Source organism: Hyperolius riggenbachi, chromosome 4 (assembly GCF_040937935.1).
Source record: "Hyperolius riggenbachi isolate aHypRig1 chromosome 4, aHypRig1.pri, whole genome shotgun sequence".
Classification (NCBI taxonomy): domain Eukaryota; kingdom Metazoa; phylum Chordata; class Amphibia; order Anura; family Hyperoliidae; genus Hyperolius; species Hyperolius riggenbachi.
Window position 1 is genome coordinate 192763235 of NC_090649.1, and position 12710 is coordinate 192775944.

Sequence of the window (12710 nt, forward strand, 5' to 3'; positions counted from 1 at the left end):
TTAAACGATAATCATGAATAACGTTTAAAAAAAAATTGTGCTATATTTCGTTTAAAAATAATGTTTTATAAAGTTATAAATCATTAAATAATGTGTATGAAATCGGCAATTTTAAAAACTTTAATCTTCCCTGTTTAAAAAGTGAAATTTATAATAACGTTTTATAAAACATTAATAAGAATTTTACTAAAGCTATACCTAACCCTACTCTCACACAGAACCCTCCCTGTACCTATCCCTAACCCCTAGACCCCCCTGTTGGTGCCTAAACCTAAGACCCCCTGTTGGTGCCTAAACCTAAGACCCCCCTGTTGGTGCCTAAACCTAAGACTCCCCTGGTGGTGCCTAAACCTAGGACCCCCCCTGGTGGTGCCTAAACCTAAGACCCCCCTGGTGGTGCCTAAACCTAAGACCCCCCTGTGATAAGCATTAATAACGTTTTTAAAAAAAATATGGTGCAGGTTTTCGTTTAAAAGTAATGTTTAAAAAAAAAATATTGTACTGTTTTTCGTTTAAAAATAATGTTTAAAAAATTATAAATCATTAAATAATGGGTAATCATGAGAAGCAGTTATAAAACATTAAAAGTCTCCGGGCACCGCTTTTAAAACGTTATTTTTCTCCGGCGCCCTTTTTTCCTGTTGGGCGCCCATTAAACAATATTTATTATGGGAGTGAATGGCGGCGCCCTTTTTGTCCACCTGCCTCATGCGCCCAAATGTCCTGCTTCCTAAATTAACAGCTCAGAAGATGACTGTCCAGCCAAGATTTTTACTTGCATAAATTTTATAAGACAGGGGAATGCAGACTCTACTTCCAATACTGAGATTTAACCACCCTGGCGTTCTGATTAAATCGCCAGGGTGGCTGCGGGAGGGTTTTTTTTAAATTAAAAAAAAACTATTTCATGCAGCCAACTGAAAGTTGGCTGCATGAAAGCCCACTAGAGGGCGCTCCGGAGGCGATCTTCCGATCGCCTCCGGCGGCAAGGAATAACACGGAAGGCCGCAATGAGCGGCCCTCCGTGTTTCGCTTCCCTCGTCGCCATGGCGACGAGCGGAGTGACGTCATGGACGTCAGCCGACGTCCTGACGTCAGCCGCCTCCGATCCAGCCCTTAGCGCTGGCCGGAACTGTTTGTTCCGGCTACGCTGGGCTCGGGCGGCTGGGGGGACCCTCTTTCGCCGCTGCACGCGGCGGATCGCCGCGCTGCAGCGGCGATCAGGCAGCACACGCGGCTGGCAAAGTGCCGGCTGCGTGTGCTGCTTTTTATTTGGTGGAAATCGGCCCAGCAGGGCCTGAGCGGCAGCCTCTGGCGGTGTTGGACGAGCTGAGCTCGTCCAGACCGCTCAGCAGGTTAAGTCAGCAGCACAGGATGACACTGCCTGTCTGAGATTATTATTATTATTATTGATTTATAAAGCGCCAACATATTCCTTGGCGCTGTACAAAGTAAGAAACAAACACGGGGTACATAATACAGACAATGGTGTACACTAATATACAAGATACATAATTTGTGACAACATACAAAAAATGAATACAGAATACAAAATACAGAAGTGGTAATGACAGTGGTAAAAGTAACATGATGAATAAAATGTATAATGATTTCCAAGACACAAAAGGGGGAGAGAGCCCTGCCCTTGCGAGCTTACAATCTAAAGGGTATAGAGAGAGGAGGCTTGAGCCAGCACTGCAGTTAGGGTACTTTATTGTAGAAAAAAGACACTTACAGTTGAATAGCAGCCAGATGATCAGAGCAGGTTAAGTGGGCGCCAGGTCTGAGTCCCCCTGCGGACGTCCGTTTCGCGCTAACAGCGCTTGTTCACCCATTGCGGTGAACAAGCGCTGTTAGCGCGAAACGGACGTCCGCAGGGGGACTCAGACCTGGCGCCCACTTAACCTGCTCTGATCATCTGGCTGCTATTCAACTGTAAGTGTCTTTTTTCTACAATAAAGTACCCTAACTGCAGTGCTGGCTCAAGCCTCCTCTCTCTATACCCATGCATGTACTACTTATCCCCGCCGGAGCACGCAGTTAAGAGGGACTCACATCCTTACAGAGCAATATACAGTACAGCCCAGCCTGGCCTTCTGTAGCAATCTTAGTCGAGTGCTGGAACTTTATCTGCTTCCTACTTACACTTACAATCTAAAGGAATGGGGGAAAACAAGAGGAGGGGTAGTATACGATGAAAAATATAAAGGCAGTGTGTTTTAGGATACCTAGTAGGAGTGCAATTTGGTCTTAGGACAAAGGGAAGTGGCTTAAGGTAGCGCATATGCTTGTCGGAACAAATGAGTTTTTAGAGAGCGTTTAAAATTAACAAAGGTTGGCGAGTGACGGATGTGTTGTGGGAGGGGATTCCAGAGAAGGGATGAAGCGCGTGCAAAATCTTGTAAGCGTGAATGTGAGGAGGTGATTCTAGAGGAGAACAACAGAAGATCGTGTGCCGATCTGAGATTGCGATTAGGTTTGTATCTGGAAATTAGTGAGGATATGTACCGGGGAGAGAGATTGTGGAGAGCTTTGTAGGTTAGGGTTAGGAGTTTGAACTGAATCCTCTGGTTAATTGGCAGCCAGTGAAGAGCTTGACAGAGAGGGTCAGCAGAGGAAGATCGAGAAGAAAGATGAATGAGACGAGCAGCTGAGTTCAGTACCGACTGGAGCGGTTCCAGTCTGTTAGAAGGTAGTCCACAAAGTAGTATGTTGCAGTAGTCCAGACGAGAAATTATAACAGCATGTATTAACATTTTGGTTGTGTCTTGAGTGAGAAAGGGACGGATGTGAGATATATTTTTGAGTTGAAGATGGCAGGAGCTGGTTATGGAGTTAAGATGAGGAAAAGAGAGAGAGAAGAGTCGAATATTACCCCAAAGCACTGTGCTTTGGGAACTGAAGTTACGGGAGTATTATTAACATTTATAGTTACTTCAGGCAGAGAGGTGGCCAGAGACGGTGGAAAAAATATTAGATCTGTGCTCTCACCTAGCTACATAAATCTCACAAGACCTAATGCTGGGTACACGATTCAATCTCCAGTCCGATTGATGGGTAATCTGACGGGAAGTTGTATCGTGTACATGTTCAAACTGCTCCCGATTTGATAATGGAATCGACTTTCCCATGATAACTTCACATCTTTCCCGTTATTAAATGGGAGCAGATCAGACATGTAGGAAATAATCATCCTATTCCTGTTAATCAAACAGGAAATTGCATCGTTTCTATAAGATAGGGCTTAAAGGAATCGTCAGGCCAAAAAAAAAAAAAAATGAGTTTCACTTACTTGGGGCTTCTACCAGCCCCATACAGCCATCCTGTGCCCTCGTAGTCACTCACTGCTGCTCCAGTTCCCTGCTGCCAGCTAGTTTCGTTTTTGCCTACCTCGTGGTCGGCCAGCCGCATTGCATAGATTTTTACGCATTCCTGCTAGTGCAGGAACATTAACACATACATTTTTACGCGTTAGGGGTTCAATGCATAAAAATTCACGCGTTGCATCAATAACACGTAAAAATGTATGTGTTAATGTTTATGCACCAGCGGGAATGAGTAAAAATGTACGCAATGCAGCAAAAACTAAACTAGCTGGCGGCGGGAGACTGGAGCAGCAGTGAGTGACTACGAGGGCACAGCATGGCTGCATGGGGCTGGTAGAAGCCCCAGGTAAGTGAAACTTTTTTTTTTTTTTTGGGCCTGACGATTCCTTTAAGTAAATGGTAGGCATGAAGGACATGGACTTTATTCCCAGTGTAGGGCTTCATAGCTAAGGAGCTTTGTGCTGCAGTGCAAATGTTATGTTGAGCCCCTTTTTTATTCTATTCATAACTGATATGGGGCACCAAAATGTGCAAAGGACAGCCACAGTGTCAGAGGCTTTAAGCAGTTGAGGGGAATAATTCATTAATGATGACCACTATGCAAAGTACATTTACTGGTGATCATTACCAGCATAGCACCAAAGAAAAAATAACGCAGTAGTTGGAGACCCTCCCTGATCCAGGGGCCCTGGTACAGTAGTAGCCTTTGCATCCCCTGTTGCTACATCACTCTACACAGCAACAGAATTACATGCAACAAATTCTTAACACTGTTCAGATATCAGTTATAGATCTGATCTCTCCCAGGTATTATCTCATTTTTAACATTTATGTTTTCTGTTTGTTTGTATTTACTCAAAGGAAAAAGTGACTCCAAGTTAATCTTAAAGGTGGCTAGACATAGTTCGACAGGAGGTTTTGTAAGTTGTTTCCTCTACGCAAATGGCACTGCTCTTTGCACTGCTCTTTGTGGTGGGATTCAACTTCTAAATGGTCTTTCAAATGAATATTTATAATCAAATGACCTGTGTATGGCTATTGAAAATGGTAAGGCAAGCAGAAAACATGATCATCAGATAGGCAAATGTAATACAGTGTAACTGCAATACATCACTTAATGCATGTCTTTTATGCTTTCATTACAGTGAGTCTGAATAAAGCTTATCCAAAGCTTGCGCCATACAGACCTCCGGCTCAGCTCATCTCTCCTCCACTTTTACTCTCTGTAATTTTAAACATCATTTTTACCCTTGCCTTACAAATATGTGGCTTTCTTATTGTTCAGCAGCAGATATGGTACAGCAAGAACTCCACTAGCATTTTCAGGTAAGAAGTACATGAGTACTAGAACCTACAAAAATTTTATGGTTTCAATTTTATGGTTTTAATGCAGCTACCTGCACTGGTAAGGAACGTCAAAAAACAAAAATTAGGGTAGCAGGAAAAAAGGGCGCTGATGAGTAGTGGATGAAAAGGGTGCCGCCATAGACTCTAATGCATTTATCGTTAATACAGAGCCCAAAGCAGAAAAAATGGTGCCAGATAAATATCGTTAACATTAGAACATAGTTTTTGAGATATGTTATTTTAGAAACTTGTAACGTTATAGTTTGTGTCATATATCATTTGTATGTACAGATTTTACGTTATGAAATATGTTATCGTTTCTATGTGTGTAAGGGTGTGTGTGTGTGTAGGGGGGTGGGGGTGGTGGTTAGGGTTAGGCACCACCGGAGGGGGGGATATGGTTAGGGTTAGGTACCATCAGGAGAGTGGTTAGGGACCAACAGGAACAGGGTTCTGTTTGAGAGTAGGGTTAGGTTAAGCTGTATATTTTAAAGGTAATATATTTTCATTTTCATCTCCCATCCGTTTAAAAACATATTTCTCGTTAACCAATTTAGTTAACAATGTTTATCATTATTGAGATTGCGACTTCCACCGGCGCCAATTTGTTATCCAGCTAAGCCCTTTTTTCCTGAAGCCCTTTTTTCATGCACTCAAAGGAAGAGAAGACAAACCAGTATATGCTGCTCAAACTGCAAAAATGTATTAAACTTGCAATATATCATAAAAGTATGACCAATTGTACATGAAGTGTTATTAAACTACTTCCAAGTTAAAAAGATATAGTTTGGAACACATGTTGCTATAACTATAAGTATCAAACCTCATTTACAGGTATGTGTTACAGATATGTGAATTATCGATTGTTGCAATATAGTGCCTAGTCATTGAACTTTGGCATCTAAAGTCATCCACTGATTATTGTTTTTGAGTTCAGAGTGGTTCATAGGCAAGGCTAACTTAATTTCTTATTATATAGCGGCTTATTTTAGTAATATTTCTACAGTATTATAGATCATATTGGTTGTCTCCTTCTATCCTCTGTGAGTGGTTATAATCTTTGACACTCTTAATAGTTATTCTTATGATTACTTCTTGGGGTTATGGTTGGATGTTCTCAATGTTATATCATGTTTTGATTGATTGAGAAGCACTGTACAGTATATATGTGCAGATTTTTCTCTTCTCAAATCAATCTAAACACATCTGTAGATAAGTTTTTTTTTTTTTTTTTCAATTAAAGTTTTTATTAGAGCGAAAAGAGTAAATTGAACAATTTCAGCCAATTTCCAACAACACAACAATGATGCAGAATCAATTCATTTGAGCATATAACTGGAACAATGTATAAAATATAAAGCAAACAGTAGGTAATAGGAAGTACAGTAGGTTGCAAAAGTATTCGGCCCCCTTGAAGTTTTCCACATTTTGTCATATTACTGACACAAACATGAATCAATTTTATTGGAATTCCACGTGAAAGACCAATACAAAGTGGTGTACACATGAGAAGTGGAACGAAAATCATACATGATTCCAAACATTTTTACAAATAAATAACTGCAAAGTGGTGCATGCGTAATTATTCAGCCCCCTTTGGTCTGGGTGCAGTCAGTTGCCCAAAGACATTGCCTGATGAGTGCTAATGACTAAATAGAGTGCACCTGTGTGTAATCTAATGTCAGTACAAATATAGCTGCTCTGTGACAGCCTCAGAGGTTGTCTAAGAGAATATTGGGAGCAACAACACCATGAAGTCCAAAGAGCACACCAGACAGATCAGGAATAAAGTTATTGAGAAATTTAAAGCAGGCTTAGGCTACAAAAGATTTCCAAAGCCTTGAACATCCCACGGAGCACTGTTCAAGCGATCATCCAGAAATGGAAGGCGTATGGCACAACTGTAAACCTACCGAGACAAGGCGGTTCACCTAAACTCACAGGCCGAATAAGGAGAGCGCTGATTAGAAATGCAGTCAAGAGGCCCATGGTGACTCTGGACGAGCTGCAGAGATCTACAGCTCAGGTGGGGGAATCTGTCCATAGGACAACTATTAGTCGTGCACTGCACAAAGTTGGCCTTTATGGAAGAGTGGCAAGAATAAAGCCATTGTTAACAGAAAAGCATAAGAATTCCCGTTTGCAGTTTGCCACAAGCCATGTGGGGGACACAGCAAACATGTGGAAGAAGGTGCTTTGGTCAGATGAGACCAAAACTGAACTTTTTGGCCAAAATGCAAAACGCTATGTGTGGCGGAAAACTAACACTGCACATCACTCTGGACACACCATCCCCACTGTCTAATATGGTGGTGGCAGCATCATGCTCTGGGGGTGCTTCTCTTCAGCAGGGACAGGGAAGTTGGTCAGAGTTGATGGGAAGATGGATGGAGCCAAATACAGGGCAATCTTGAAAGAAAACCTCTTGGAGTCTGCAAAAGACTTGAGACTGGGGTGGAGGTTCACCTTCCAGCAGGACAACGACCCTAAACATAAAGCCAGGGTAACAATGGAATGGTTTAAAACAAAACATATTCATGTGTTAGAATGGCCCAGTCAAAGTCCAGATCTAAATCCAATTGAGAATCTGTGGCAAGATCTGAAAACTGCTGTTCACAAATGCTGTCCATCTAATCTGACTGAGCTGGAGCTGTTTTCCAAAGAAGAATGGGCAAGGATTTCAGTCTCTAGATGTGCAAAGCTGGTAGAGACATACCCTAAAAGACTGGCAGCTGTAATTGCAGCAAAAGGTGGTTCTACAAAGTATTCACTCAGGGGGCTGAATAATTACGCACACCCCACTTTTCAGTTATTTATTTGTAAAAAATGTTTAGAATCATGTATGATTTTCGTTCCACTTCTCATGTGTACATCACTTTGTATTGGTCTATCACGTGGAATTCCAATAAAATGTATTCATGTTTGTGTCAGTAATGTGACAAAATGTGGAAAACTTCAAGGGGGCCGAATACTTTTGCAAGTCACTGTACATCACGTTAAGCCATTTAGTACATCATTGCAGCATAATGCCTATAGGGGAGGCTGTAAAAAACTTCAGTAGAGTACACATAGCCATTTAACAACAAGTCCAGAAGGGAGTTAGTAAGTTTCCCAAGTGACATCCAAGAGGAAGGTAGAAGAAGGAAGAAAAGTAGAGTAGAAGAAAGGAAGAGATCTATGTAGTGCTGTGTTAAACCAGTCATGTTTGTATAATGGTCTTATATTCTTGAGAGCCAGATGGACCAGGTGAGGGTGCATTGCTCAGATCGGTCCTGAGAGAGGAGTTTACTGCGCTCCATAACGTCAATTGCGTCCACTCGTCTCAACCAGGCCTTAGAAGAGGGTGGAGTTGTGGATTTCTTGTTAAAGGAATACTGTAGGGGGTCGGGGAAAATAAGTTGAATTTACCTGGAGCTTCTAATGGTCCCCCGCAGACATCCTGTGCCCGCGCAGCCACTCACTGATGCTCCGGCCCCGCCTCTGGTTCACTTCTGTAATTTCAGACTTTAAAGTCTGAAAACCACTGCGCTTGCGTTGCCGTGTCCTCACTCCCGCTGATGTCACCAGGAGCGTACTGCGCAGGCCTAGTATGGTCTGTGCCTGCGCAGTACACTCCTGGTGACATCAGCGGGAGCGAGGACACTGCAGCGCAGGCGCAGTGGTTTTCAGATTTTAAAGTCTGAAATTATAGAAGTGAACCTGAGGTGGGGCCGGAGCATCGGCGGGCACAGGATGTCTGCGGGGGACCATTGGAAGCCTCGGGTAAATTCAACTCATTTTCACCTGACCCCCCTACAGTATTCCTTGAAGTGGAATTAAAGCTCTTGCAGCATTTATCAAGTGGACTGTGAGGGATTTCTTTGTATGATTTAACAAATTCCTGTGTGTCATGCAATAAAAAAACACTAGGTGAGAAATCAATCTTTTCACAGAGAATCTGTTTCAACAGGCTATGAATTTTGGTCCAGAAGGATATAATTAATGGACATGACCAGGAGTCATGAAAGATAGTGCCAATGTCAGTGCCACATCGCCAGCATTTATTGGAAACTGAGGGGAATATTTTGTGTAAGATTTGGGGTGTCCTATACCACCGTGTTAAAATTTTATAACCAAGCTCCTGAGTATTTACGTTGATGGATCCCTTGTGATTGAGTAGGAAAATTTCAATAACTTTTCCGAGATCTGTTTCCCATTGGGTATGGAATCTCATCTTAGGAGTTTCTGGTCTAGACAATAGCATCTGGTATAGCATGGATATTAAATGGCTAGGGGTGATTTTACTACTAATGAGAATTTCAAAGTCAGTGAGAGGTTTGGTCCAGTCAGAGGTACGTCGTCTTGAGTTTAGAAAGTGCCTAATCTGGAAGTTTTGCCAATGGGAGAGTTTTACATCTTCTCGTAGAGCAGACATTTGGGAGAAGGTTTTAACCAGATCCTGGGAAATAAAGTCCTTCACTCTGGGGCAGCAAGCATCTGGCCAGTTAATCAGAAAGGGAATATCCGAGGCAATCTGAAAATCCGGGTTATCCGTTAAAGGTTCTAGTTTACTTGGGTGAGAGACCAGACCAAGAGAAGGAAGATTCCTCCTCAGGAACGGGATTGAAGCTGTCATTAAAGGGTTACCCCATTGATTTAGGATTTTACCTGGATAATCTGTTCATCCAATTGTCTGGACCTTACTTTTAGCTGAGGCTTGTTCCACCCTTACCTAGCTTTAAAGGATGTTCAGTATTAGCCCACTCTACCACTCGAGACAGTTGATCAGCTAGATGGTATGTATGTAAGTCAGGAAGGGCCATACCCCCATCCTCTTTAGGTAGCATCAACAAAGATTGTTTGAGTCGGGGGAGGCTTGGAGCCCCAGATGAATTTGGAGATGTGGCTTTGGAGTTCTCTGAGGAATCTGGGTGGTAGGGTGAGAGGAATGCATTTGCTTATGTATAGAAATTGAGGCAAAAGATTCATTTTAACCGACGCCATTCGACCAAACCATGTCAGATTTTTCTGTTGTACCCATCTTACTAAGTCGTCCTTCAATGCATTACCTATTTTTACATAGTTTAAGGTAAATAGATTCTTCATGTCCGATGGGATTTCGATACCCAGATACCTAAGAGAACTCTGTGCCCAGGAGAAGGCAAATGTAGATTTGCATTGCTGTACTAGAGAGTCATCCAGAGAGACATTTAGGGCTTGAGATTTGTGGAAATTTATTTTTAGGTTTGAAAGTAAGCCAAACTCTTCACATTTTTTAATGAGAACAGGCAAGGCTATCAGGGTGTCTTTAAGGTAAAACAAAAGGTCATCTGCAAAGGCTGAGACCACGAGTGGTATCACTGGCAGGTATAACCTTGATGTTCTGGTCTGCTCTGATAGCATTCAGAAAGGGTTCTAAAGTTAGTATATAAATAAGTGGAAACAGGGGGCACCCCTGTCTTGTTCCATTGGTTATTTGGAGGGGAGATGACCAGAAACAGTTTGCCTTCACCCTGGCCGAGGGGTTTGTATATAAAAAAACGATCAATTTCTGCATGGAAGCACCTAAACCCAAACTTGACAGGGTGGCACGTATATAATCCCATGCCACCCTGTCAAATGCCTTTTTAGCATCTGTGGAGAGGATAAACATTTTGTGGTTATGTCTCCTGGCATAGACCATCACTCCTATTGTGTGCATGACATTCTCCTTTGCCTCTCTGCCGGGAACAAAGCCAGACTGGTCTATTCCAATATGGTCAGGAATGAATGGTAAGATTCTATTGGCTAAAATTTTGGCCAGCAGCTTTGCATCCAGGTTTAATAAAGAGATTGGCCAATAATTTGTGCAGAGTTGGGAATCCTTCCCTGGCTTAGGGATCATGGATATATGTGCCTCAAGGAATGGACTAGATGGGGCAGTTAAAGGTGTGATAGCATTGAAAGCTGAAACAAAATTTGGGGCCAAGATATGCTTAAATGCTTTGCCAGTTTTAAGAGCCTTAACCGCTAGCAAAAACCCATCTGTTTACAAAGGGGCCTCCAAGTCCTCCCTGTCAGAATCCGATAGATTGAAAGGTTTCGCGTATTTGTTAAAATTTTTTTAGAGATTTTAGCCTGTCTAAATTCTTGTTGTGTGGTAGAGGGGGTTGAGCTTAAGTTATACAGGGATCTGTAATAAGATCTAAACTCCTCAACAATTTCTTCTGATCTTACCAATGTCTTTTGTGTTTTTGGGTTAATCATTCTCGGGATGTGTGATTGAACCGATTGCTTCTTTAGAGCTCTGGCCAAATACTTGCCACTTTTATTTACCCATTTATAGAAAATGCAATGTAGTAGAGGACAAAAGAGGAGGCACCGATTCCTTAAAATCCCTTTATTCCGGTGGGGAAAGTAGCAGGTACATAGCAGTGGGGGTATCAGATGCCTGACAGCTGTTTCGCTGACTTAAACCAGCTTCTTCAGAGGCAGATTGTACAAAAGACATTGTTACAAACACTCCTTAAATACATAGGTACAGATTGTTGCCAACTCCCACTTCACTTCCACAGGTAAAAAACCTTATTGGATAGTGGACGACGTAGATCACCTCCCTGCCTCTCTATAGGTAGTCTTACGGCATACAGCCAATAGCTGTTAGCAGCCGTGACTTACCCAGAGGGCTTTTAGTCATTGGCAATCATGTCGACCAATAGGGCAGGAGTGGGAGGAAGCCTCAACCCGTCCTCTGCCCGGAAGGCAGCGAATCTGTGCACCGCACGCTGGAGCGCATCCATTGCGGAAGAACTTCCGCATTGGGCGGCGAAAGCCTACCTCATAGGGTCACGTGGGAAGCTCTAGCCAATAGGCGGGCAGCGGGTCTCCCCGCATCCAAGTCCCACGACTCTAACTGGTCATTGGCTCAGCCTACCCTGCCTGGACCACGCCTCCTGCAGAAAGTAACCACAAAGAAAAAAGCGTCCATGACACCATGAATCAATATATAAGGCCACACTCCATAATGGTACAAATGTAAGGTAAAGTTTATTAAGGATATCATAACAATAAAATCAAAATAAAAACAATCAGCACGGGTGAGCAATGGGAGGGGTACTCAAGAATGACGCTCAAAAAATCACATATAAAATATAATGTAGGTCTGATATAACACTGAATAAAGAGCATAGATGTTTAACCAGGGGCAAGTACCCAGAAAAATGAATACACAGGACCAAACAGGTAACTAACTGAGTCAGATTGACTGAGTAAGGAGTGACCAAAAATAGGTCACACTAATCCGCATAGGATAGAATGATGATATGGCCAGACTGTGCACTTACCCACAAGTGGAGACCCCAGCCACCGAAGCCCCGCTGCTGCGCGCAATCTCACGCGTTCCGGACCCCTGTCCTTCGTCGGAGATATCAGCGCAATGGAGCCGATATCCTTTATACTGATTACCCGGAAGACGCCGAGTACTGGTGGGCGTGGCCACGCCCACCGCCGGACTGCGCCTGCGCGCCAATGCGCACACACCCAGTCAGGCCACCGTAGCAGCCAAGCCTCGTAGCCGCAAGCTCCACTCCCAGGAAAAAATGCACAGTCTTTATAAGCCAATGGAGTAACGCGGCATAAATAACTAACATATTACAAAATATATAAATATATAAATGTATTACAATGGATGGTTAGAAACAACGCTAGCAGGAGATACAATGTAAAAACACATACACAATATAATATGTAAACAAACAAAACAATTCAATGCTTCTGTACAGAGACAAAAAAACTCCCGGTGACATCTTGTGGAGCAGTAAACACTGCTCGCCGTCTTCATGCCGGACAATACTAAATGTAGGCGTGGTCCAGGCAGGGTAGGCTTCCGCCGCCCAATGCAGAAGTTCTTCCGCAATGGATGCGCTCCAGCGTGTGGTGCACAGACTCGCTGCCTTCCGGGCAGAGGACGGGTTGAGGCTTCCTCCCACTCCTGCCCTATTGGTCGACATGATTGCCAATGACTAAAAGCCCTCTGGGTAAGTCACGGCTGCTAACAGCTATTGGCTGTATGCCGTAAGA

At 43.1% G+C, this 12710-nt stretch overlaps 1 protein-coding gene across 1 annotated transcript in view; it reads left to right on the top strand.

The window, feature by feature from the left end:
* Positions 1-12710, top strand: part of LOC137571671 (probable cation-transporting ATPase 13A4) — a 229459-nt gene that overhangs the window by 194560 nt on the left and 22189 nt on the right. The window contains exon 26 of the mRNA XM_068281166.1: positions 4472-4652. Coding sequence (XP_068137267.1) covers positions 4472-4652 — 181 coding nt within the window. The remainder of the gene's footprint in view (positions 1-4471; positions 4653-12710) is intronic.